This window comes from Antechinus flavipes, chromosome X (genome assembly GCF_016432865.1).
Source record: "Antechinus flavipes isolate AdamAnt ecotype Samford, QLD, Australia chromosome X, AdamAnt_v2, whole genome shotgun sequence".
Lineage (NCBI taxonomy): Eukaryota > Metazoa > Chordata > Mammalia > Dasyuromorphia > Dasyuridae > Antechinus > Antechinus flavipes.
In genome coordinates, this window is record NC_067404.1 from 320,026 (window position 1) to 347,457 (window position 27,432).

The 27,432-nt window shown below is 34.9% G+C and overlaps 1 protein-coding gene across 1 annotated transcript in view; it reads left to right on the forward strand.

Moving 5' to 3' along the window:
* The window catches only part of LOC127542512 (E3 ubiquitin-protein ligase HUWE1), a 75,135-nt gene that overhangs the window by 43,857 nt on the left and 3,846 nt on the right, over positions 1-27,432 (forward strand). Inside the window, exons 42-74 of the mRNA XM_051968165.1 lie at positions 206-345; positions 740-806; positions 2,508-2,722; positions 3,152-3,363; positions 3,482-3,664; positions 4,110-4,282; positions 6,049-6,197; positions 7,866-7,941; positions 8,534-8,632; positions 9,200-9,330; positions 9,477-9,726; positions 10,369-10,597; positions 11,876-12,054; positions 12,422-12,511; positions 12,674-12,828; positions 13,592-13,637; positions 13,965-14,231; positions 14,569-14,821; positions 15,096-15,229; positions 17,269-17,483; positions 17,875-18,163; positions 18,330-18,420; positions 20,948-21,494; positions 21,826-22,348; positions 22,927-23,045; positions 23,160-23,316; positions 23,683-23,815; positions 24,052-24,254; positions 24,374-24,501; positions 25,734-25,830; positions 26,246-26,401; positions 26,485-26,730; positions 27,125-27,242. Of these exons, the coding sequence (XP_051824125.1) occupies positions 206-345; positions 740-806; positions 2,508-2,722; positions 3,152-3,363; positions 3,482-3,664; positions 4,110-4,282; positions 6,049-6,197; positions 7,866-7,941; positions 8,534-8,632; positions 9,200-9,330; positions 9,477-9,726; positions 10,369-10,597; positions 11,876-12,054; positions 12,422-12,511; positions 12,674-12,828; positions 13,592-13,637; positions 13,965-14,231; positions 14,569-14,821; positions 15,096-15,229; positions 17,269-17,483; positions 17,875-18,163; positions 18,330-18,420; positions 20,948-21,494; positions 21,826-22,348; positions 22,927-23,045; positions 23,160-23,316; positions 23,683-23,815; positions 24,052-24,254; positions 24,374-24,501; positions 25,734-25,830; positions 26,246-26,401; positions 26,485-26,730; positions 27,125-27,242 (6,070 nt within the window). The remainder of the gene's footprint in view (positions 1-205; positions 346-739; positions 807-2,507; positions 2,723-3,151; positions 3,364-3,481; positions 3,665-4,109; positions 4,283-6,048; positions 6,198-7,865; positions 7,942-8,533; positions 8,633-9,199; positions 9,331-9,476; positions 9,727-10,368; positions 10,598-11,875; positions 12,055-12,421; positions 12,512-12,673; positions 12,829-13,591; positions 13,638-13,964; positions 14,232-14,568; positions 14,822-15,095; positions 15,230-17,268; positions 17,484-17,874; positions 18,164-18,329; positions 18,421-20,947; positions 21,495-21,825; positions 22,349-22,926; positions 23,046-23,159; positions 23,317-23,682; positions 23,816-24,051; positions 24,255-24,373; positions 24,502-25,733; positions 25,831-26,245; positions 26,402-26,484; positions 26,731-27,124; positions 27,243-27,432) is intronic.

A 27,432-nucleotide genomic window follows, 5' to 3' on the forward strand; every position in this document is an offset into this window, starting at 1 on the left:
GGAAAAAGGAATGAGGAAATTTTAATTGAATTTGATATACCTAAAAGAATATGTTATTGGAGTTTAGTTTACTTTATTCCCATTGTCTGAGAATATCACTAAGTCTCCTCTTTGCAAAAGATTTAATTTATGTAGCTCATTTCTCAAGTGGCCCTACTACATATTGACATTAAAACCTTCTAATTGTGCATACTGTCTTTTTCAGATAAATCTGAACCCAAATCTGGAGTGATGACTCGAGAAATAAGCCATATTCTGCAAGACATGGGGGATGATATGTATCAGCAGTATAGGTCATTGACACAAGGCAGTGACTTTGATACCCAAACTGGTTTCACTATTAATGTAAGTAAAACTAGGTATCAAGATTAGAGTATGAAGAATTTTAATCTAGATTTCCTGATTCTAAGTTAAGCACCATGCTAAATTCTTCATTAAAATCCTATTTCTCCTACTTAGCTTAGTGTGATTATGATTAAATCCTTTAAACTTTAAACTTGTCTTCTCCCCCATAAAATGGAATGGAAATCATGTGCTGCAGTCATACTTGTTCTCAGATTGTTGTTTCGTTTTGTTTTTTAAAGGTGTTTTATAAATTTTCTGTAAAATGAGGTTGAATATTGTGAACCTGGAAGGTGATTTTTCTCAACATTAAGTTAGAGTTAGGGTTTTCCCCATTTTTTAGAGGTGATTTTTTTTTAATTAAATTTCCTTATCTGGTCTTTGTTTTCCCCTTTAGGCTCAAGTTTTTGCTGCAGATGGTGCATCTACTGAGACACCCCAGTCAAGTACCTCTCAAGGAGAAGGTAATCATTTGGGTTTTTCCTTTACATAATTAATATTCCTTTGGGAATTAAAGATATTATTGGTGTCATCTAAAAACATGTAGTACATCAAATAATTTGAGAAGGCCATATGTTTCTTATAAGAAAGCTCAAGAGATAAATATATTTTTTTTCCTTTTTGATACGTTTTTCCCCTTGTACACCATGACAGCTGTGGAAATATATTTAAAAGAATTGCATTGCATTGCTGCCTAAAAGAAGAGAAAGGCAGAGTATTTGAAGCAAGGTTTTGCAAGGGTGAATGTTGATAACTCTGCATGTATTTTGGAAATTAAAAGCTATTTAAAATATTTTTGAATATAAATTTGGTAGAATTTTTAAAAAAAGATTAAGAGATGGGAATTTATTTAGAAGTATAGAGGTCTTAATTTGAAAGACCACACTTTTTAAAGTAATTTTTAATGTCTTAATGTAAACTTAGAAGAAATTTTTGTGAGGATGGAAATAAAGTATCTTTTTTTGAAAGCCTTACAAGTTAGTGAACTAATTTTAACATGATTCAACTGTGTGCAATGACACACTGAATATTAGTGTGTGTTTTTAAGAGAAATAGAATGTCTGGTATCTATATCCTGCCATATTTTTGTGATGGTTGAGCACCAAATCTAAGAATGATAGATAAGCTAGAAATATTACTGATATACCCAGCAGTAATGTCAGCTTATATTTATTAAGTACCTCCTATGTACCAAGCTATGAAGTATTTGCTAAGGATTTCCAAAAAAATGAAAGATTTCCTGCTTTTGAGGAGAACATAGTGATGAATAACTATATTCAAGATAAGTTTGGAATAAATTGGGATTGATCATGGAGAGATTCATTAGGAATTAAGGAGACCTGAGAAAAACTTCTTCAAACATTCCTTATAAATGTGAGGAGATTCTTGTTATTGAATTGTAAAGAGCCCAGTACCACTGGATTAAAATGAAGGGACTTGAATTCATGTTATGTTGAAATTATTTTAAGGCTTTGAAAGTGTTTATCTGAAGGAGAAAATGTTAAAATTGTTTTCAAATATTTTAAGATAAGTCAGGTGAAAGAAAAGAATATATTTGTTTCACATAATTAAGAAGACAGAATTTGGAGAAACAACTCTAGTTTTAAATACAGTTCAAGTACAGTTAAAATAATTGATACCATATAGGGCATTCAGAAAGAAATAAGTAGACACTTAAGTTACTATAGAGAAAAATACTTTTTATCTATTGAATAAAATAGCATGCCTCTAATACTATGTAGAATAATTTCTCCTTAGCTGCCTCTTTTTTGTGTTGTAAAAAATGATCTTAAATATTGGTCCCTGAGAAGTTGAAAATAAAATTCATGCGTTATGAAATAAGTACTAATGTAAACTAGGATCTAGTTTAAAATACTGGATCAGGAAATGGGAGGCTTTTTGCCCTTTAATAACATAATTCTCATCAAGAATGAGGAAAACTTTTGAATAGTAGCAGGTTTCTGTCAAATGAAAATATTATCATATGCCAATAACGTGCCTTCTTTCTCCCTCTTGCTCATTTTCTGTGGTCCAGCAAAAAAATCTTCCGAAGTGCCAGCCCTAAATTCTCATCTTTGTTACTTTTTTTTTTATGAAGTACAAATTGTAAAGATAAAAGAGAAATTTGTTGTATATATTATATATATATATATATGCCTCAACAGTTTTGACTTCAGAAGAATGTCGAGAAGAAAAAAAAGACAAGGAAGGGGACCGGGTCTTTGAAGAAAGCAAACAGAAAACCAAAGGCAGCAAACCTTTAATGCCAACCTCCACTATCCTTCGGCTATTGGCTGAGTTGGTGAGATCTTATGTTGGCATTGCCACCCTGATTGCCAATTACAGCTACACTGTGGGGCAGTCTGAACTAATCAAAGAGGTATTTTGATAACCAAATTACTTTTTCTTACAATGGGCAGGATAAGCTAGAAATAGTTTCACAGAAAATAATTTACTAAGTCTCAAAATTTGATTATAAGTCAAATTAGCACCCTATAAGCATTGCATAAAAATTAATTTTAAATCAAATTCATAATATTGAAAGCTTTTGAATAGAATCCTTCGTAAAGATCCCCAAATTTGGGTTTTGCTCTTCTCCTGCATCTGTGAGATGCAGTGAAATTGGAATATTTAATATATCCTTTGTAAATCATTTCCCTTTTCTGTTCACTGGCTTTGTTTTCTCAAAAGTGAAAATAATAAACTGCATTTCCCATGGTTTTTTTCTGTATCTGATAGTGTAGCCTTATTGATATTCTATCAAAAGCTACGTGTGTTTGTGAACCAGTTATTTTCTGTGATGTTATAGGATTGCAGTGTTCTGGCATTTGTCCTGGATCACCTTCTTCCACATACCCAGAATACAGAAGACAAAGATACTCCAGCTTTGGCCCGCCTCTTTCTTGCCAGCTTGGCTGCAGCAGGCAGTGGAACAGATGCTCAAGTGGCTTTGGTAAATGAAGTTAAAGCTGCATTAGGTCGAGCTTTGGCAATGGCTGAGAGTACAGAAAAACATGCCAGGTAAGTGCCTGGATATGATTTTGAGGAAAAGAAAGTAAAAAAGAAATAGACTGTATCCTAAAATATTTTGATGGGGGAATAAAGCTCAAGCTAAAATTAGAATTATATCTTTCATCAGACTCCAGGCAGTGATGTGCATCATCAGTACTATTATGGAGTCCTGTCCCTCAACATCCAGCTTTTACAGCAGTGCCACAGCAAAGACGCAACACAATGGCATGAATAACATCATCAGACTCTTTTTGAAGAAGGGACTAGTGAATGATCTCGCACGAGTACCACATAGTTTAGATCTCTCCAGGTAAGAATATTTGACCTTCTTCCAGGGCAGTATAAGGAGTGAGATAAAATGTTTAGGAGTTTACATCGAAAGCTTTTCATATTCTCTAGATTCTTGATATATTCAAGTTGTATTTGTTTTCAGCTTTGTTTATCTAATCATAAAAAGATGAGTTTCAATATCCTGAGGCAGATATCTTTCACACTTATCTAAAAAGAGATCTCTTTTATAGCCATTTCTAGACCTGAGGGTTTCCTTATTCATGCAGTAAATTAAAAGATGTTGCTGTTCTGATAGGTGATTGTGGTCTCATGTTTTTAACCTGAGCCAGTCTTAGTGTCCTGTGCCTAAAATTTTTATTCCAGATATACGTTAGGCTATAGATGATGGTCATGCTGTAGAGGAATATTATCAGAATTTTTAAAACTTCTTTGTGTTTTATCCACATTTTTTATCTGTTTTGTAGCCCTAACATGGCCAACACTGTCAATGCTGCCCTGAAGCCTTTGGAAACGTTGTCACGGATTGTCAACCAACCCAGTAGTCTCTTTGGCAGCAAGAGTGCTTCCAGCAAGAGCAAATCTGAGCAAGATGCCCAGGGAACCTCTCATGGGGCTAACAGCAGCACACAGGATCCAGGTAAGAAAGAAAAACTTAGAATAAGGAGGAGTGCTCTGAATTCTTTCTCTATTTACACTTTGTCTCATAAAAACTACCTGAAGATATCCCTCTAGCCTCTAAATCATAACTAAAACTAGGGAGTGATCACATTTTGTTGTCATCAGAAAATAAGGAAATGTTTCCAAAGCATAGCTTCTGAAGGTCCCAACATTGCTAGATTTATGAATCGATTCATTAATTTTAGATATTTACACAATCTAGGTAAGAGTGCAAAATTTTATTAGTTATTTTTCCCCACAAATACCTGATGGCCAAACTTTGTGGAAATTTTGGCAGTAAGGTACAATAGCAAGAATACAGATTTGGAGTGTGAGAAATTTTCACACTAATATTTAAGAACTTTAATGACTTTCACTTTTCTCATGTAAAAGAAAAGAATGGGATAAGATGATATTCTACCTAAATAGATTTGTCAAAGTATATACTCCCTCATTAGCTGATTATTTTGGGACAATTGTTTCCCCCTTATCTTAGCTTAATTTTTCTCTACAATTAAGGGTAATGGTTACATAGTTGACTACTTTGATTACTATTAATTGCTACCTCTTTTCATTCTAGTCACCTAGACTTAACAGCTTGAATAACTTAAAACTTTTTAAAGCATTTCCAGTACCTTACAAAAATTCTGTTAGCTTTTATATCAACAACTCTCAGTCATATTCTTTGTTCACCTAAAATATATTGCTTAGACACATTTTAGAAAGTCTTCCCACAGAACAGTCAGTTGCCAACTAGCAATATATTCAACATTCTGACCCTCTTTGTGTGAAACCAGATTATATTACTTACTATACATCTTCATGTATTCTCTGATTCTTTTTTTCTACTTCAATTGTAAGTCTATATGTCAATTTTCTGTTTTTAAAGAAATTATGCATAATAATAATAATAATAATAATAATAGCTACCATTTACATGGGGCTTGCTATGTGTTACTTGAGCAATTTATAGTTACCATCACATTTGATCCAGGAGAAATAGCTACTATTACCATCCCTTTTTTGTAATTGAAAAAACCGAGGCAGGCTAGTAATTATATGACTTGCCCAGGATATATCTAAGTATCTGAATATGAATTTGAACTCCAGGCTTCCTGAGTCCACAGTCTTATAGAGTGTTATTCTTTGAAACCTTTCTTCTTAGAAGAATAAGACCACTAAGCCACTTTTTTTTTTCTTAAATCTTTTTCTGTTACTTCATTTTGAATTCTTTGTCAGTTTGAATCCTGTAGCCCTTTGAATCCTGTCAAATTTTTTCTTGTTCTATTCAATTCCTGTTCCCCTAGTTCCAATACTCATCATATTTTCTTAATCAATAATTTTTTCTTTTAATTTAATTTTTTTTCTTCAATGTCTAGCCTCATTTGAAACCCTATTAGAATTTTTCCATAGCCACTCTGGATTTTTTTTCCTCTTTGCTTATATTGTTTTTGCTCATTTATTTCTTATGGTAAACTGCAATGTTTATTGAATTTTAACTTTCACTCCAAAGAGAAAATTTATGGGGGGAGGAAGGGAAGATATTTTAGTGATCTTTTAACATCTTTACAACTTAGGGACTGAGGAAGTGTGTGTGTGTGTGGGTGTGGGTGTGGGTGTGGGTGTGTGGGTGTGGGTGTGTGTGTGGGTGTGTGTGTGTGTGTGTGGGTGTGACCACAGAGAGAGAGACACACACACACACACACACACACACACACATTTAGGGTTATGTATTGATTGTTTCAGGGTTAACTGGTGAGGCAGAAGTACATGAGGAGGATCATGATGTCACTCAGACAGAGGTAGCAGACGGGGATATAATGGATGGAGAAACTGAAAATGATACTGTTGTGATTGCTGGGCAACCAGAGGTACTTAGTACCCAGGAGATGCAGGTATGAGGACTATGAATCAATCTCGGAGCTTTTGTTTTGTATTTCCACTTTTGAGCTCGTTTTTAAAAAGAAATTCATCAGTGACAGTGAGTTGATACTCTAATTTATGTTTGTTTCCTCCGACTCTCATATACCAAAATTACCATCATCTTAAGAGTTGTGCCTCAAATATTAAATGCCTGTGTGACATTGAAAAAGTTAATTTAATCTTCTTTTCTACCCCATAAAAAGAAATTTCTTTTGAGAAAGCCATTATGTTAGAGGTTTGTAGTTTTCGGTCAGTTCTTTTGCTTTTTCTTAATCTCATGGTGAATGTGAATTTTTTGCAGCCTGAAAAAGAAAGATGTTCCCTTTTTTTTTTTTTCTCCAGATTTTTAAACATTTTTATTTAAAGTTTTGAGTTGCAAACTTTACCCCTCCTTCCTTGATGAGATGGTAAGCAGTCAGATAAAGATGATCTATATGCAGCTATGCAAAACATTTGTTTTTTAGCCATTTGATATCATGACAAGACTTGAATAAAAAATAAAAATGAAAGAAAAGGAAAAATAGCATACTTCAATATGTATTCAATCAGTATTAGTTTTTTTCTCTGGAGGCAGTGTATTTCATCATGAGTACTTTGAGATTTTCTTCAATCATTGTGCTGCTGAGTATGAATAGCTAAGTTATTCATAGTTCTTCGTCAGACATTATTGCTATTAAAATGTGGTGTTCTCCTGACTGTTCAAGTCACTGTGCATCAATTCATGTAAGCTTTTCCAGGTATTTCACACAGTTTGTTTAGTCATTCTGTAATTGAAGGGCATCATTTTGATTACCAATTCTTAGTTGACAAAAAAAGAAATGATATAAATATTTTTGTCTCCTCCCCTTTTATTGATTTCTTTGTGATGTACAGCTAAGAGTAATACTGCTGGATTAAAGGGTATGCATGTTTTTCCAGTCAAGAATGATTTGGAACATTTTTCCATGATACTTTTTATTTCTTTATCTGAAAACTGCAAATTTGTATTTTGACCAATTAATTGGAAAATGGCATTTGTTTTATAAATCAGACTGAGTTCTGTATATATTATAATTATTTCTTGCTCCAAAAAATCCCATTTTTGTACTTTGCTAATTTTAATTGCATTAATTTTTTTGTGCAAAAATTGTTTATATAATCATGATGATCCATTTTATGTTTTGAAATATTCTCATGTTATTTGTCCTACATTCAAACCACAAATCTGACAGATAAAACTATTGTGTGCTCTCTTAATTTGCTTATAACATCACCCTTTATGTGTACATTTTGTTCCCATTTTGACCTTAGCTTGCTATATGGTGTGAAATGCTGAGCTATACCTAGTTTCTGCCATACTATTTTGCAGTTTTGATCAGAAAGTGAGTTTTAGACAATTTTTCTAAATAGATCAAAAGAAAGAAGTTCAGTTAGTGCTACTAGGAATTGTGGAAACTTTAACAGTGTAATGTTTTCAGGATGACAAAATTAATATCAGTGCTGACTGACATATCAAAGCATAGCCTAGATGTATGGATTGACCACAGGTAAACTGACGCTTTTTATCTTGTCTCAAATTTCCGTTTTCACTGCTATCCCCTTGGAGGTATCAGTATTGAGCAGAATAACAGATTTTCTTCACTTAAATTGTTTCTTCTTAGGTAGAAAATGAGCTGGAGGACTTGATAGATGAGTTGCTTGAGCGGGATGGTGGATCAGGAAACAGTACAATCATAGGTGAGCTTTGTAGAATTGAAAAATTTTTTTGCTGCTTAGGCATATAATTCTGGGGAAATGTTTTCCTTTGATTTTTTAGTTGTGTAATCTTTAATTAACATTCTTTATTACTGTGACAAAGTCAAGTCTGGTTAGAGGAGGTTCTCAGCAAAGCAGATTTAGAACCTTTGTTTTATTCCAAGGATTTTTAAGGGAAATCCTAAATTAAATATTTCATTTTCCTATATTGAATTAAGGGGTTTATTATCTATGCCTTTCCCTAGAATTTAGCAGGATTCAGAAGGCAAATATTGACTTTATCAATAATAATACTTTATGAAATCCCAGATAAGTGGAAATAAGCTGCTTTTCCTGACAGAGGAAAACTTTTTATTTTTGGTTTGATTTTTTTGTTTGTTTTGTTTTTGTTTTTTTTGTTTTTTTTGGTTGTGTTTGATGAACAGAAAAGATAGAAGTCCCTTTGCATCTGAAGGAAATGTTCTAGGGTCAAGAGTAGGTACAGGATCTTCATAAAGGTGTAGTGTGGACCCAAATGAGATGAAATCATTCCCAATTATTCAGTGGTTGGGGGGGGTCTGCTCTTAACCTTCAGTGGGCAGAAGCGGAGAGGACGAGTCACAGGAGGATGTGTTGATGGATGAAGCTCCCTCCAACCTCAGCCAGGGTTCCACCTTACAGGCCAACCGAGAAGGTGAGAGTGCAAAGGCAAAATGACCTTTCTTCTTTGTCCTTCAAGCCTGGCACTCCACTCTACCAATTTTTTTCCTGCAGATTCTTATCCATCCAGTTGGACATAATATTAATGGGGTCTGTGGTTCTTCATATACTAAACCTATCCATACACTTCAGCAAGTGGCCTGGTCTGTTCTTGGATGAACGGTTCAAAAGAGCAGTTTTACATTGGCTACTTGACTAAAATTTTGTCTTTTCTTAGTTTTTGTTTGCTCTTTCACAGTGATAAAGGGATCCTTTCATCAGAATAATAGGGCAGATAAGGGAGAAACATAAGGGAGAAAAAAAAAGGGGGGAGGGGGTGGAATGCCAGGACCATCAGTAGTCTTTGCCACAAGATGTATAACTAATCCTTTATATGGTAAAGTGATGTGCCTCACTGGTGGGATGTAGTACTGACTTTTCTCCTGGTTCTTTCTTTGCTTGTTAATAGACTCCTTTTCCCTTTTTACCCTGTTTTACCACTTACATTGTCTACATGTTTGTGATACTTCACTTGACTCATCATTGGGATCCTTTGTTTTAGATTCAATGAATATCTTGGATCCTGAAGATGAGGAGGAGCACACTCAGGAAGAAGACAGCAGTGGTAGCAATGATGATGAAGATGACAGTCAAGATGAAGAGGAGGAAGAGGAGGAAGATGATGATGATCAGGTTATGAACTAGGAATGTTAGGATAGAAACAGAAATACGTTGATTCTTGATTTTATACTTGTATCTGATATCCTTCCTGTTACATATTCTGTTATGAGTTAACTTGACAGATTATGGTTTCACTTTTTCCTATTTCCTGTTTTTAGGATGATGAAGGTGAAGAGGGAGATGAGGATGATGAGGATGATGAGGATGATGAGGATGAGGATGATGAGGAGGATGATGAGGATGATGAGGATGATGAGGATGATGAGGATGATGAGGATGATGATGGATCTGAGATGGAACTGGATGAAGATTATCCTGACATGAATGCTTCTCCTCTAGTCCGGTTTGAGCGCTTTGATCGAGAAGACGACCTCATAATTGAGTTTGACAACATGTTCTCCAGTGCTAGTAAGATAGCCAATAAATGCAAGAATTTGATCACATTTGACCCTGGAGGACAGACAAGACAGGGATTCTATTTAATAGATGAGGAAACCAAGGCACATAAAATCTATGGCATTTGCCTAGTAAAAGGAATGGGCAATATTTAAACCAAACAAGCACTAAATTTTGTCTGTGGAAAATATGTTCCATGAAAGATAATCCTGTCTTTTGAAATTCCTGGTAGAAATAATCCTAATGAAAGGATAATCATTCCAAATTATCTAAAGAATGAGAGGTGACCTTATTCTGAAAAAGTGTTTAAAGTGAAATTATAAAGAATAAGAAGTTTCATTCTTAGCTCTCTATCAGTGCTCATTCATACTTTAAAATGTAACAGTATAGATGGAAGATTTTTTTCTTTCATTAGTATATCATCTCAGTCCAACTATGAATCTTCTGAATTAGTATTTGTCACTCCCAATTATAATTAAGAAAAGTGTATTCTTTGGGGGCCAAATTTTTTTCAACCAGTAATCTCTAGTGCCTTTCCAGTTTTGACAATGTAACTTAACAAAAACTATAGCTTCTTTAAGTAAAAACAAAAAGTCCAAGAGGGCATAAATTGGTCAAAAAAATACTCCTTAATGCATATGTATCTCCTTACAGCAGACATACCCCCATCCCCAGGAAACATCCCTGCTACACATCCACTGATGGTACGGCATGCGGACCATAGCGCACTTACACTTGGTAGTGGCTCTTCTACTACTCGACTTGCACAAGGCATTGGTCGAAGCCAAAGAACATTGAGGCAATTGACTGCCAACACAGGCCACACAATCCATGTTCATTACCCTGGAAGTAGACAGCCCAATCCTCCTCTAATTCTGCAGAGGTGAGTTGGCACTGAGGTCTTTGCTTATAAAAATTTATATCAGAATTTTTTCTATTTCTCCCAGTAATTTCCTATTCTTTTTTATAGCAAGTTTTTCATTTTTGTCGTCGTCATATTACATAGATCTTTTTTTTCCCCTTCACACTAGTTCTTAGTATCTATTATGAGCTTCTCCCAGACTTAAAAAGAATTTACCCAAAAATTCGAGAAGTTTTTAAAAAGAGTTGGTGTCTATTTGGAGTATTAAAATCCATTTACAAATATGAGTTAAAAAAGAAATCTCTCAGCAAAATTCAAACCTCTCAAAATGAGTGGTACACTAAGAATATAGTTAAAATCACTAGAAATATCTTAAATATATAAAAATAAAGAAATAATGATTAGCAAATGGATAGAGTAATGATAGTATATAACTGAAATGGTTAACAAAAGTATTGGCATGAAATTTTTTCTAATATTTAGCAAGGCATATATAATCAGATTTTAATCTGATTTTAAGTGAATTTTAAGTGAAAAAACTGACAACAATTATAAATCTTTGCAGAGGAAATATTTTTAAAGGATCATTTAAAATGGGAATTGTGTGATATGATTCTATATTGAATATAACATCTCTTATAGGTAGAAAATAACAATTAGAAATTAATGAAATTCTAAATGAATTTGTGATTACCACTTGGAAGGGGGGGTAATAATTTCTTTTTGCTTGTTATACTCTTGTTTCAATTTACATACTTGTATTTTTCACTGGAATCTTAAATAAACATACATGTTGAGAGGTTTGTTCTTTTTTCCCATAGGAAATGCATGTAGTAACTTTTCATTTGCAATTTTTAAAAGCCCCATATCATCACCTATCAAAAAGCTAATTAATTTTTTAAATTACATGTGTAGTTTTCATTATTCATTTTTTGTATGATTTTGAGTTCCAAGTTTTTCTTTCTTCTTTTTCCTCATCCAAGACAGCGCGCATATAGGTAAGATATATATAATCCTTTTAAACAGATTTCCACATTAGTCATGTTGTTGTAAAGAAAGAATCAGAACAAAAGGAAAAAAGAATGAAAAAACGTATGCTTCTGGGCTACTTACTAATCAAGTAAAGAAAAACTATTTTTCCCCCAGTTGGACTTTAACTGAATTCAGTCTTGTAACAATTTAGAGTAATAATAAAATATAGCTATTTTCAGAGAGATGATAAGTTTAAGAATAACCAGGGTGAACTGTTTTACCTGGGAAATCATAGACAAGAGATAGACTGTCAAATGAATATTTCAGGTTGCTGGGTCCCTCTGCTGCCGCGGATATTCTTCAACTGAGTAGCAGTCTCCCCCTGCAAAGCCGGGGACGAGCTCGCCTCCTTGTGGGTAATGATGATGTACATATCATTGCTCGTTCAGATGATGAATTACTTGATGACTTCTTCCATGATCAGAGCACAGCTACAAGCCAAGCAGGTAAGTTTCTGCAAGGGAATATATGGGCAAGACCGATTCTGTCATTTGTTATCACTTTATAACAAAACAGTAAGAATATATTCCTTCCTAATGTTGCATTTGGGGAAATGTAAAGAATCCCTTTGGGGAACAAATGTTAAGTATGAATAAAATCCAAATTTTTTGTACTTTCTTAAAGTATAGAATTGGGATTATTAGCATTCCAGTGTTATTTTGAACTTTAATTTAACTGTTAGGGACATTTTTTGATTCTAACATTTATACCCCCAGATTTTGGTCTGGGAATTGTAAGCAGTAAAAAAGTGTTTCAGGTTTATTCTTTACAATCATAATATAAGAAATTCTCAATCTTTTTCATCCTGTACAGGAACTCTTTCTAGCATTCCCACAGCCTTAACCAGATGGACAGAAGAATGTAAAGTTCTTGATGCTGAGAGTATGCATGACTGTGTTTCTGGTGAGTTTAGGGTCACTATCATAGGAAGTGGGTGGTCCCTGGAGCTTTTGGTACAGAGGAGATACTGAACAAGGAAGGACTTCATATGTGACTCCTTTGTGTCATTTTACTCCTCTACTTCATCAAAAAATGGTCTCTAATAATCTGTCTTCTCACATTTAGTGGTAAAAGTACCCATCATCAATCACTTGGAATCTCTAAGAGATGAGGAACTGGAGGAGAGGCGAGAGAAAAGAAGGAAACAGCTTGCTGAGGAAGAAGCTAAGATAGCTGAAATGACTAAAGAAGAGAAAGAGAATAAGGATCAGAATGCACAGGTTTCTTAAAGAAATTAAAATTATAATTCCAAGAATTAGAATGGGACCTTTCTATCATATAGCAAAGATGAAACTCTTTAAACTATAATTACTATTCTGTAGTTAACCTTAGTTGTTATTTGAGAAAACTTAATTGAAAAGGGAAGATTATTAAATCCAAGATTAAGAAAACCTGGATTTTGCAACAATGTAATTTGTTTTGTTTTCTGAATGGGGCAGTTGGGGTTTCTCTGTAAATATTTGAGCTCAATTCCATGTTTGTTCCATCTTCATAAAATGAAGAATTAAAAATTTTAATTTTTAACACCAGCTATACTGGAACTGACAATGCTAATTAGTTATAATAATAAGAAAATAGTGAAACAAGAAGAGGGGGATAGAAGAGCAGCTGATAGCATATTATATGGAACCCTGAAGTCAAGAAAACCTGATTTTGGCCTTGGACAACTTAACATTTATTAAATGGGTAACCCTTCAGCAACTCATTTAACCACAGTTGCCTCACCAAAAAAGAACAAACTCCGTAGGTATTTCTCTGCACTTCTTGGACATATTTGTAGCATATCCAATGTGACCCGATCCAGTAGTTCAGATGTTAATTTAGACATTAGATAAGAATAAGCGTTAAAGTCTGGCATTAAAGTAACAGTTAATTCTGATTTTACTCTCTAGACACATAAAATATTAATGATTTAATAATTCATTTCAAATTTAAATTTGTAAAACCTCTTTTTAATAAAAATTTAAAATTTTTTGTCTATAGGTTACCACATCTAAAACGGATGATACTGCTGAACAGAATCTTTCAGGTAATTATTTCTCCCCCCTTTTAAACTTTTTTGATAAAAACTTCTGGTTACTTTATTTTTCCCACCTCTTCCAAGCCCATATAACTTTTTAAAAAGAAAAATAAATCAAACCATTTATAACAGATTGATAGGACACATAGTATGTTGGTTTTCAGATGCATAACATTTCCCTCTGCTAATGTATTTACTTGTTGAGCTTTGTTATAGGGCAAAGATGAATAAAATATAATCTTCTCAGGTGTTATTAGGCCCTTTTTAAACTGAAGGTATTTACCTGCAACAGTCAAGTATCTGTTTAACATTGTTTTCATTTTTTTTCCGAGCAAGATAGCACTATCAAGCCTGATGACTATCCAACTACAACATGTCCAGCAGAAGGCATCTCTGTTAGACCCAAACAGTCTCTTGTTACTCTGGAAACTTTACCATCCCCACCAGCTGTTGGAGAACTGTCTCAGCAGCTTCATGTCCCTGATACACCAGAATCATCTTCACAACTTCTTATACCTGTGGAACAAGAAGTCTTAAGTCCTACAAGACCAAGTGGGGAAACAGAAGCAATACAAATGGAGTTATCACCAGCTCCCACAATAAGTAAGTTATAGTTTCTTGTTTTATATTTTTAAAAATGTAATACAACCTAAAGGCACAACTTTTCAAGGAATGTTAGAACTATAGAAGAAGCCTTCGAAACTAGCTAAATTTTCTCATTTTACTTTGGAATAAGTTCTAATTCAAATCAAATGTTCTTTATAATCTGCCATTTTTCTTTTGTTGAGAGTAAGCAAAACAAATTAATCAAAGAATCTCATCTCTAACAGTATTAACAAGTAAAGGCTAAAAAGACTGATATTTGCTAATAATTGTGATCAATTCATGGTATAACAGTTTTTCCTTGGTTTCTGGATGATTTCTTGTGCTTTCTACACAGCTTCATCTCCAGAAAGAGCTGAGGATTCAGATGTTCTGACTGCTGTGAGCAGCCACTTGGAAGGCTCCCCCATGGATACTAGCAGTCTGGCCTCCTGCAACTTGGAGGAGGGAGTTGGGGACAGTGTAATATCCAGCAGCATAGAGCAACCTGGGATAGATACCAATAGTACTGTGGATATTCCTCAGCCCAGTACAGAAACACAGGGCAGTGGAGATGGACCAAGCGAGTCTCAGCAACAAACTGAAGACAGGTGAAATATGAGTAATTTAAAGTGTTATAGATAATAGTAATGGTAATAACTTTTATTACAAAGCAGGGGAATCAATTTTGAGGGTGAAAATAATAGCATTTAGAAGCAGATGTTTCAATAAAACTAATTTTCTTTTTAAGCCCCACAAGAATTAGGAGATAGATAAGAAAAAGAGAAAATGACAAGAAATGGCTTCTTATCTTGGTTAGAAGAAAATATATTGTTTCAGAGATTTCCTCTCATCAAAATGACCTCTTTTTCTTATTTTTCCTAGCTCTCCTCCAGCTTCATCTTCTGAAAGTTCCTCCACCCGAGATTCTGCTGTAGCCATTTCTGGCGCAGATTCCAGGGATAACCTTGAAGAACCATTACCTTCAACAAGCAGTGAAGAAGAAGATCCTCTTGCAGGTGAGCCCTCAGATAATGAGTTCAGAAAGTCCATAATTGGCAGTAAAGTAAACTAAAAATACTTTGGGTGAGAGATATGTTCTGTTATTTTATGGCAAATAGTAATGTAATAAAAATAATCTTTGGATAGTTTCAGGATTGATTGTTTATCTTGTTGGTGTTTTATGAATAGTTAGGTCTACTAAAAATAATCATTTCTTTACAGAAGTTTCATATTTTTTGTTGTTGATACCAAAACTCTAGTTAGTGGATTAAATATAAAGAATAATAATTTATTCGTGCAGTTTCTTGAGGTTAAAAACATGAAGTCATAACTCTTCTCTTATTAGTCATGTTGTTTCCTAACTTAGAAAATAGCCATGATATTTGAACTTCCAACTTCAGAGTTTCTGAGGAAAGCATTTTGTATGAGATGCCATTTTAAAAAATAATTCATAAGCACCAACTGGTGCTATATATATGCAATAAGGAGAACTCATTCAACAGTTTTTGTTGAGTTGTGGATTGAACTTTTTTTTTTTTAAGATGCCTTCTCAGATGGATATTCTGGGGAAGTATACACTGATAGGATTTCTGTTTTGAGGAAGATCTCAGATCATCCGGATGATCAGGAGAGCATCCTCTAACTCTAAATGTGTACTTTACTGCAAACTTGAATATTATGATTCAATTGTCTTTTCCCTTCCTTCTCGCTTTGACTCCTTTATTCTATTGGTAAATAGAATTCTTCTCTGAACTTCTATTAGGAAATATATATACATATATAAGAAAGAATCAATTTATAAGAATTAAAATTATTTTCCAAATGATAAATGGTCAAAAGAGAACAATAGGTAATTTTCAGAGGGAAAAAAATCTATTTGTGATTTTTAAATGTTCTGAATCAATTTTGATTAGAAAAATTGGTATTAAAACAATTTTGAGGTGCTACCTATCAGATTTTCATTTTCCTTTTCTATCATATTAGCCAATGGGGGGAAGAGAGAGGATTTTGGAAAACTGGGATACTAATGCACTGTTTGTGAACAGATTCTGAAGAATTGTTGGAACTGTGCTGCCAAAGTATTATAAATTGCATACCCTTTGATCTAGTAGCACCCCTAGCAAAACAGATCAAAGAAAAAAGTTAAGGTATATTTAGGGTTGGTGGCAAAGAATTGAAAATTGAAGGTCGCCCTTCATTTGGGGAGTAGTTAAATTATCATATGGGAATATAATAGAATTAATGATGAACAGATTATTCTCAGAAAAATGAGAGAAAAATATACTAAAACAAAATGAGGAAACAGGACCTGAAAAATATTGAACACAGTAATATATCATATGATAATCTACTATGAACAAATAGCTTAGTTCTCAGCATACATTGATTCAAGACAGTCCTAAGTAAAGATAGAAAATGCTATCTACCGCAGAAAAAGAATTGATGGGAGTTTGAATGTAAATTGAAAAGTATTTCTCTTGGGTTTTGTTGTCTACATTTTTTACAATCAAATTGTTTGCTCTTCTACAATTGGGGAAAAGAGGAAAGAAAAGTATTCAGAAGTGTTTTAAGGAATGTTTTTGATTTTTTTGTTTGTTTGTTTTTAATTTAACATATGATGGGAAGTAGGGACAAAAAGACGTGGAAAAAAAACTTATGTCTGTATAAATGATTAAAAAAAGAAAAGGCCCAAATCTACAAAGAAACCTTCCTATTTTCCCTCAGTTTTACCTTTTAACTTGCTTCTCACACAGTAAGCATTTAATGGTTTTTGATTTAAAAGAAAAGAGTTTTGGCCTAAGGATTTGAAAAGATAACTGTAGACTAGGGTAGTTAGGTGGCACAGTAGAGAAGGCACATGTCCTGGAGTCAGGAGGACCTGAGTTCACTTCAGACACTTAACATTTCCTAGTTATATGACCTTCGGCAAGTCATTAATCCCAATTACCCCAAGGGGACAAAAAAAAGACTAAGGTATACCAAAAAGAGATGGAAGTATGAATAAACTCTACTGGGTGTTTTCTTAAAAAGTGAAAACTTCGGTGTCTTCTCTTAGGTATCAATCTTCCTGAGGGTGTAGATCCATCTTTTTTGGCTGCTCTGCCAGATGACATCCGACGAGAAGTCTTACAAAATCAACTGGGCATTCGACCTCCTGCAAGAGGCACTCCAGCAACCACTAATTCTGTTCCTCCTGTTGTTGGGAATCCCAGTTTGACTGAAGTGAGCCCTGAATTCCTGGCTGCTTTGCCTCCAGCTATTCAAGAAGAGGTACATTTTAGTATTTGAACTTTGTGGATTCATAAATATCTTAGACATTTTCATTTTACCAAAGTAACCCAGAGAGATGTAATTCTAAGCTATTTGATTTTAAATAAATTGCTTCAGATTTCTAGAACCTAATTTCAGTGTTATAGACTAAGGTAATCAGACAAAAATAATGTTCTGATATGATCCTAAATTCAATTCCCTTAGAAATACCAACTGACTCAAAGTTTTTTTGAATCTATTCACATCAATCTGAAAATGATTTGAGTTTTTTTATCTTTGAGATTCAGTTTAGTCCTCTATAAAATAGAGGGTGGTAAGTCTATTGGTTGATTTTTTTTATCCCTCTCATTGATTTTTTTTTTTACTTCCACCAATGAATTGATTTTCTTAGGTGTTAGCACAGCAGAGGGCTGAGCAACAGAGGCGAGAACTAGCACAGAATGCTAATTCAGACACACCAATGGATCCAGTGACCTTCATCCAGACATTGCCATCTGATCTTCGCCGCAGTGTTTTAGAAGACATGGAAGACAGTGTATTAGCTGTTATGCCACCAGACATTGCTGCAGAAGCCCAAGCCTTACGGCGAGAACAGGAAGCCCGGCAGAGACAGCTTATGCATGAGAGATTGTTTGGGCATAGCAGCACTTCAGCATTATCTGCCATCCTTCGGAGTCCAGGTAAAGAGCCAATAAAAGCCTTAGGAATTCCTTTGAATATCCAGGAAAATGTAGTTTTTGACTTCTTTTAATCAAGATAAAGGCTTACATTATTCCTTTCCCTAACTTTGTCCTTTTTTTTTTTTTTTTTTTTTTTTTTTTTTTTTTTTGTGGGGGTTGGGGACAGCTTTCACAAGTCGCCTGAGTGGTAACCGAGGAGTTCAGTATACACGACTTGCTGTACAAAGAGGTGGCACTTTCCAAATGGGAGGAAGCAGGTACAATACTCTCTTGTAGCTCCATTTTCTGAATCAGACCAAGAAAATTTTTATGAATTGAGAAGGTGGAATTCTATAAAAATATTAAGATTGACAAACTAATTGAATCTGGGCTGAGAATGAATGAGGGAGACAAAAGATACCAGAAAAACATAAACTATAAGTAATAAAAAAGTTTGAAGAATAATAGTTTTTCAGGGAGCAGGAGATGAGGTTCATTGAGTTCAAGAAGTCTAAAGAACTATAATTTAGACAATTAATTAGAATGAAGAATAATGAACCAAGGAGCAGTAGAGTTAGTTAGTTAGACCTGAAGTCAGGAGACCTAAATTCAAATATGGCTTTAGATACTAAACACTTCGTAGCTGTGTGATCCTGTGCAAGTCATTTAATCCCAACCCAAAAAAGGGAAAAAAGATATATAAGACAAAGCAATACAACAAATAAGAAGCGAGAGGAATAAGGAAGTATGTAGGTCATCACATGCTGTAGAGAGGGTTAGAAGAAAAAAAATTATGAAAAGATCATTAGATTTTGCAAAATTAAGAGATGATTAGTATCTGGAATATTTTCAGTTGAGTGATGAGATAGAAAGGAATGAAAGCAATAACTAGATTTTTTTCCTAGTCTTTTTGGCTACAAGGCTAAGCCATAAAATGAAAACAAAACAAATTGATTCTAAATGTTTACTAATGATGGGAAAAATAGGATGCTTGTTAACAACAGAGAAATAACTAAGAGATTGAGAGAAATTTGGATACTAAAAAAGAGAAAGGAGATGCTTGTGAAAGTTGCTACAGAATAGAATAGTGTAAAGCACTGAAACTCTGAATTGTAGGTGCACTGGAATCAGACAACCGAGCACTAAAGGTTAATTACCGAGTGGACAATACTCTTATTAGTATTGCTTGGAAAATGGCCCTTCCCACTATTCTGCTGGTTCAATAATTGGTGTATACAGAGAACTGTAGGAGGGACGAGGGGGTGGAGTCAGACTAGCCAGGGTCACTTTTGGGTGGGAGACGAAGAGGAGAGGTCACGGAGATGCTGCGTCCATCCAATTCACTTCTACCCCTAAAGACCAAGGACTTTTGCTTATCCTGCCTCTGGCTGCCGGACTTCACAGAATAGGATGATGTGACTTGGACCTATGATAGTTACATGGTGTGAGTAAAAATTGTTTGGTCTCTTCCTAGGCTTTGTGGTCCATTTGAGATTTTCTTAGTAGAGATAGTCATGATCTTCTCTAGCTCATTTTACAAATGAAGAAACTGAAATAACAGGGAGTTCAGGACATGTACTTAGTAAATATCTGAGATCAGATTTTAACTTGGATCTTTCTAACTGGAGAGGCAGTCTAAACAAAATGTTAGTGATGAATAAAAAGGTTCTGCTAATTAAAACTAACTTTGAAAAAAAAATAAAAACATAGGTTTGAATTATAGCTATAGATTACCCTGGCATGGATTCTATCAATATAAAATTATTATAAAATAAAATTAAATTTTAAAAAAAGAATTATAGCTATAGCCAGTTCTAGGATTGTGAGAAGAAAAAGGATGATGACAATATGATATTGATGAACTGATTAGGTGGATTAATATAGTTGGCGTATTTTTTAAAAACTTTTCTTTAAAATAATTTAATTTTCTTTAAAACTTCTCTTGTAGTCAATTTACATTTAGATTCAAAGTGGTTTTGAATCTTAAGTTCGTTCTAAATTTTAAGTTATCAGGTCTGTCCTATTAATAGATATTCTTTCCAATTGGTAGTTGTTTAAATCTGTGTCTATGGAAGCAGGGATCAGTTGCACTATGTAATTCTAATCCATGCCAAAAATTTTTCATTATTATAGATTTCCAGTGGCTTTTATTATGAGATCTATTTATTCAGTAATTATTAGTAAGTTTCAGCCTTTTTACCAAGCCAGGTAGCTTTTTCAAAAAGTTTCTCTTATATTTATTTATTTTTATTTATTTATTCTGTTTATTTCAGAGAACAGGAAGATTAAAAAATGACCAGGGACCATCCCTTTTTACTATCAAACTTAGTTCTTTTACATTATGAGCAGTATTTCACTTTATAGAACTGACTAATAGCACTAACTTGATCCTGAGTTGTGAAGATCACATAGCTTTTTAAATTTCAATGCATACATTTGAAATTAAGAAGAAATATATATGCGTATTCCTGAATTATTGGTGGTGAAGATGATACACGCACATCTTTGCTTGATGTTGGCCAGAAGACAATAGTATTCCTGTTGGCTTTTCCAAGTATTTGAAGAAGCATTATATAAGAATCCATGTGATCCTTTCAGAATTCTAAAGATCTTACATAGAGTTTTTTGGCAGATTTTGTTAAGCTCTTATAGCTCCCTTATCTCATATGTAACTTAGTGGATTAATATTAGAAAGACACATAAGGCGTGGGGAATTGGCTGTTTCATAGAGGAAGAAGAAGAGGAGATAGTAAAAGAGTAAGAATATCCATCTGACTTTATCCTTTTTTTTGGGGGGGGGTATAGACCTTCAGGCAGCAATATGGAAAGTCTACTCCGCCTCCGTGGCCGTCTCCTTCTGGACCATGAAGCTTTGTCTTGCCTTTTGGTCCTACTTTTTGTGGATGAACCTAAACTTAATACAAGTCGCCTACATAGGGTCCTGCGTAACCTTTGCTATCATGCACAGACACGACATTGGGTAATCCGGAGCCTGCTTTCCATTCTTCAGCGTAGCAGTGAAAGTGAATTGTGCATAGAAATCCCCAAGTCAGTTGCTGCTGAGGACAAGGGGAAGAAGTCATCAAAAGGTGGTACCTCAGGGAGCCTTGATGGCCGTTCCTTGGATCTATTGCATAAAATGGAATCTAAGAGTTCCAATCAGCTTTCTTGGCTCTCTGTGTCTATGGATGCAGCCCTGGGTTGCCGAACAAATATTTTCCAGATTCAGAGGTCAGGAAGTCGAAAGCACATGGAGAAACATACTGGCTGTGGTTCCACTGTCCATATCCATCCTCAAGCTGCACCAGTGGTCTGCAGACATGTTCTAGACACACTTATTCAGTTGGCTAAGGTGAGTATGTTATAGTTTAAACCTTTGGGAAACCAGTCATGGTATGTCACAAATGTTTAGTTTAGAAAAATCTTCATTTTACAGAGAAAAGTAATCTGCCATTAAAACAGATTAAGGATCTGTGCAGAAGTGAAAATCAAGTTTAATAAGTTCTTCATGCATAGCTCTCTGTGGTTCTACCTCTCCCTCTCAATGACCCCTTTTCCCAGTTCTACTCATGTAAATAGCATATGTATGTTATCTTCCAGGTTAAGTTTAGATTCAAGACATGTGTGAATTGTCTTTAAAGTTTGCTCCATCAACTTATTAAGTCTTCTTGCTTTTCTTGAAGGTATTTCCCAGCCATTTTACACAACAACGGACCAAAGAGACAAATTGTGAGAGTGACCGGGAGAGGAGCAACAAACAGGCTGGCAGCCCATGTCCTGGGCAGTCCTCCAGTAGTGGTATCTCCACTGACTTTTGGGACTTGTTGGTAAAACTTGACAATATGAATGTTAGCCGGAAAGGCAAAAATTCAATCAGGTCTGTACCAGTGAGTGCTGGTGGTGAAGGCGAGACATTTTCATATAGTCTGGAGGGTTCACCGCTGGGGCAGCTCATGAATATGTTGTCCCACCCAGTCATTCGACGGAGCTCTCTCCTGACTGAGAAGCTTCTCAGACTCTTATCTCTCATCTCCATTGCTCTCCCAGAAAACAAAATGCCAGAAGTACTAGCCAATCATGTCTCTGCTGTCACCGCATCTTGTACCACAGCCACCACCACTACAGTTGCCGCTGCTCCTGTCACACCTATCCTTGCTTTAGATGTAACTGGGGCTGCTGAATTGACAACTTCAAGTAATGTTTCAGGTAAGTTGGAAATTGAAACTTTTTTACAGATATAATTTGTTGCAGCTGAAGGAAGTGAGTCCATTTCTATCCCTGCCAGTTATGAAAGCTCCCTATGAAATTAAATTATATTTATCTAATTTCTCTTGACCCGCCTTTCTTAAAGGAAGGAAAAAGAGATGTGATTTATTATTCTTAAGACTTGCCCTTTCATTTTCATTCATTTCAAGTAAATATACTAATAAACTGGAGGGAGGGAGGAGAGGGATAATTTTGGCCCCATCTGGGAAAGTTTTAGTGGAGAGAGGTGACATCTCAAAGGTTTATTATCCCCAAAATCAGAGGTTTTTCTAGAAGTTGCATATGGAATGATAGGATCAGGGTTAGAAGAGACTAGATAAGCATGTGGCCCTTCTATTATATAATCAAGCTAAAGACTGGAACTGAAAAATGGTTCACCTAAATAATGACTTTCTCACTAAGCACAGTACAGTTGCCTCATTGGGTAGGAAACAAGTTTACAAATCACATATTCAGTAAATTATTTTTTGTTGTTGTTGTTTATCATTTATTTAGTATTATTTTTTATTTCCTCATAGTTACTAGTACTAAGAACATCAAAGCTTCTGCAAAGGCTGGTGAAGGGGGCAGTGGTGGCAGTGCTGACAGAATAGTGGCAGCAGGTCTAACAGAAAATCAGCTCCAACTCTCCGTGGAGGTAGGCCAATCTAGTCTTTTATGGGGAAGATGGGTGACAATCTCATATTTTAGAGGCATAATTATTTTTTTCAAGTATTTAAATTCATATATTATCTTTTTCCCCCCTCATTAGGTATTGACATCACATTCCTGTTCAGAAGAGGGACTAGAAGATGCAGCCAATGTTTTATTGCAACTCTCCAGGGGAGACTCTTTGACCCGAGACACTGTACTTAAGTTGCTTTTGAATGGTGCCAGACACCTAGGTTATGCCCTCTGCAAACAAATCGGTAAACAAAATTTAAGATATAATGATCACCCTTCTTTCTTATCTCTTCAGAATATCCCAATAATTTCAAGGTAATCAAAGATAGAAAATCACATAGAAATGGTATGTGAGATTCAAAGGGAGCATTGACCATACTGTTTCTTATGATGTGGTTACTGCAACATAAAAATTACTTGGTGTTCTTTTTAAAAATCCAACATGCATTTGGGTATGTGGAAGCCTAAAAATGAATGTCAACTGTTTGAAATGGCCTTATCTTTAAAATGATCCGTCAGACCTTTTCTGAATTTTTTAATTTCCCAACAGAGCATGTCTTTATCCCTGAATAAAACTGTTGAGTAATCTCTTAGTTCTTCTGTTCACTCAGGGACCCTTCTAGCTGAACTTCGAGAATACAATTTGGAACAGTTACGTCGAACCCATTGTGAAACTCTTTCTCCAGAAGGTTTACCTGAAGAACAACCACAAGCCACTAAGTTAAAAGGAAAAATGCAGAGCAGGTAAATAACATCTAAAAACATATCAGAATGGAAAATCAAAAGATTAGTCCTTTTTATGAGTGACTGATACCTTTAGTGACAATGACAAAAGAATTCTTCAGATATTTGAAGTGTCATTTCCATGTATAGATATGCATTATGGGGCTTAAACTTTTGTTTATGATCTCACATTTCTACAAAGCTATAAAAAGTTATCCAAAGAAACTTAATTTACTAGTATTTTTCTCATTGTTTAGGTTTGATATTGCTGAGAATGTGGTGATAGTAGCCTCTCAAAAACGCCCTTTGGGTGGCCGAGAACTACAATTACCTTCTATGTCCATGCTGACATCCAAGACATCCACACAGAAGTTTTTTCTAAGAGTTCTCCAAGTTATCATTCAACTTCGAGATGATACTCGAAGGGCTAATAAGAAAGCCAAGCAAACAGGCAGGCTAGGTATGGAACTGATGGATATTTTCCTGGAATCCCATTTATTATAAAGATAACCTCCAATAAGGAACCTACTGTCCTGTTCTCTTCATCTGAATGTCTACAAATCTTTTTCCTTCTTCCAGGTACCTCAAGCTTGGGCTCGGCTAGTAGCATCCAAGCAGCTGTTCGGCAGCTGGAGGCTGAGGCCGATGCCATTATACAAATGGTACGTGAGGGTCAAAGGGCACGGAGACAACAACAAGCAGCCACGGTTAGCATACTTGAGAATTCATTTATTTTTCCTCCTCTCTTCATGTGTTTTTCTTTCCAATTTTTGTCACAATATTTGTGCCTTTGTGAAATTATTTCTGGAAAATAGTATTTTGACCTGATAACTTTTCTTTCTGTCCTTATTTAATTAAAAGTTTAGCTCTCTGGAATTTTTTTTATTTATTTATTTTGGTAAGTCACCTAATTCTTAAATTCTTCTTAAATTTCCCATTCTCATTAAGTATGGAGTTCTCTAGACACAGTGATTATCCAGTGATTGTTCAGGCAGGAGTACTGCCAGACAATTCTTATTGCAATAACCTTGATGAGGGCTGGATTGAAGTTGGGATAAAAGAGATTACACTGAAAATTGGCAGGCTCTAAATCAGAGTCCTTGTATTATATCATGAATTTTTTTCTCTAAGGAAAAATTATCTTACTAGAAGGCAAGGGAGTGAAGTCTTTGAAGTTGTTAGGGTTTTTCTTAGCAGAAACTAATTTGCAAATTTCCATGTTGAAAGGCAGGCCACAAATGATCATAAGAGACTGAGATTATTCTTTTCAAAAAAATAAAAAATATGATTTTTTTATCTACTGCCAAACATTTCTTTCCTTCTTTCTTCCTCCTGTTCTTTTTGTGAACTTGCCTTCCAAAAAAAAGACAAGTTTGTGTCATTTTTTTTCTCAGTGAGAGATGATATTCAAAGGCTAATAAAAAAAGCCAAGCAAACAAGTAGGCTAGTAATGGAAATGAGTGTTATTAACTAATTTCTGGACTTATTGTAATGATAATGTTCCATAAAGAGGCAACTCTTCAGTTTACCCTATCTGATGTGTATAGATCTTGCTCTTTCCAGAGAGTTCCATCCTGGGGTCAGTGCACATTCCAAGAATCATGCCATTTTAAAATCTTCTACCTGTTTTATCAATTCTCCTTTAATTATAATTTTATTACTGTCTTTTCCATGTTTGTCATTTGTTTGTCACTGTGTAGGTATTTTAATCTTCATTAAAAAAAAAGGTGTTCAAATTATCTCTCCCAGTTCTAGCTTCTGCTTGTTTTTTGATAAAAAAAGAAAACATTATCTGTTTTAAACTTCCAGACCCTATTAGAGTTATGATGAGGTGGATCTAGAATAAGGCAGAACATCACTCTTAGAAACTATTTCTGACACCTTGATCACTTTGTCTAGGGAAGTACACATTTCTGTTACTATTTCCATTTCTTCCCAGTCGGAGACAGGACAGTCAGAAGTTTCTACTCGAAGAGATGATTCTCCCATGGATGTGGATCAGCCATCCCCTAGCACTCCAGAGGTGCAATCTGTTGGTCAGTATTTTTCGGTTGTAGTAGATATTATAGTAGAAATGATCTCAGAACAGCAGATTATTGGGTTAGGTCAATTTTATTTGTTCATTGGATCTTTAGTGGCCATTTATAGTGCCTCTATACTAAAGGTAGGAATCATCCACTCCAGGCAACTGAAGGTGACAACATAATTTTTTATGATACAGGAATGATGTGCTTCCCCAACACTGTTGTGTGTTAGAAGTGGCATTGAAATAAAGAATTTATAGTATAAAGAAATAAAGAATATATAGTATGTATACATGTTATTTTCTAGACCAAGCATGGATAACTTTTATCATCAGTCCCTTTATTGAGGAATCCATCATTATTGCAAAAGAAGCACCCCAAACTCAGTCCTATTTCTTTATGTGCTCTATCCTCTCTCACCTTTCAGGTTCTGAAAGAGTTCAACAGGGAGAGAAGGAAAAAGAGGAAAGACCTCCAGATCTTCCCTTACTCAGTGAACAGTTGAGCCTGGATGAGCTTTGGGATATGCTGGGTGAATGTTTGAAAGAACTAGAGGACTCCCATGACCAACATGCTGTATTAGGTGAGTGTTGGTTTTAAAACAGCAGTTTATCTCTTCTGGGTCATTTTCTCCATTCCTAATTCTTATTATCTGTTCCAATCCAGTGCTACAACCTGCTGTTGAGGCTTTTTTCCTAGTACATGCCACAGAAAGAGAGAGCAAACCACCTATACGAGATACCCGTGAAAGCCAACTTGCCCACATCAAAGATGAGCCTCCACCACTTTCTCCTGCCCCTTTAACCCCTGCAACTCCTTCCTCTCTGGACCCATTCTTCTCCAGGGAGCCTTCATCTATGCATATCTCCTCTAGTCTACCCCCTGACACACAGAAGTTTCTTCGATTTGCTGGTGAGAAAACCCAAAGTCTAAAAGATATTTTCTCAGATATCATTAAACTTTTTTATAAATTCAGTGTATATACTAGAATCAGGGGAAGATTTTTATGGTTAATTCTAAAAGTAATATGATTATGATACCCAGAAACTGGAGAAATGCTAAAGTAGGTTGAAGGAAAGAATTTACTATTAGGAAATGGAAGGAACTTTTTATAGAATGTTGTGGATTGAATTTCAGTATTTAGGCAAGTCAAGATAAGACTAGTCCATAGTTATGAGTTAACAATATGTATTGATCTTAGAAGTCCTTTTTGTTTTTAATTTATACTTCTTTCTGACCTATTTTTTTCATTTTTAAAAATACTAATTTTATTCTCTGAAAATCTGGTTTTTGTTTGTTTTTTCAGAAACCCATCGAACTGTGTTAAACCAGATTCTCCGTCAATCTACCACCCATCTTTCAGATGGGCCCTTTGCTGTCCTTGTGGACTATATCCGGGTCCTTGACTTTGATGTAAAACGCAAGTAAGTCTATGAAAATTGAATGGGGAAAATCAAGGTCATGAATCCTGAAGCATGAATCCTTGTTGATGGAGGTCAATTTTACATCCTGTATTTTGTGTTTTGCACCATATAGCTTTTTTTTTTTTTTTATATGGAAAACTATACTTCTCTTTATTAAATTATATTCTATACATGGGATATAAATATATTT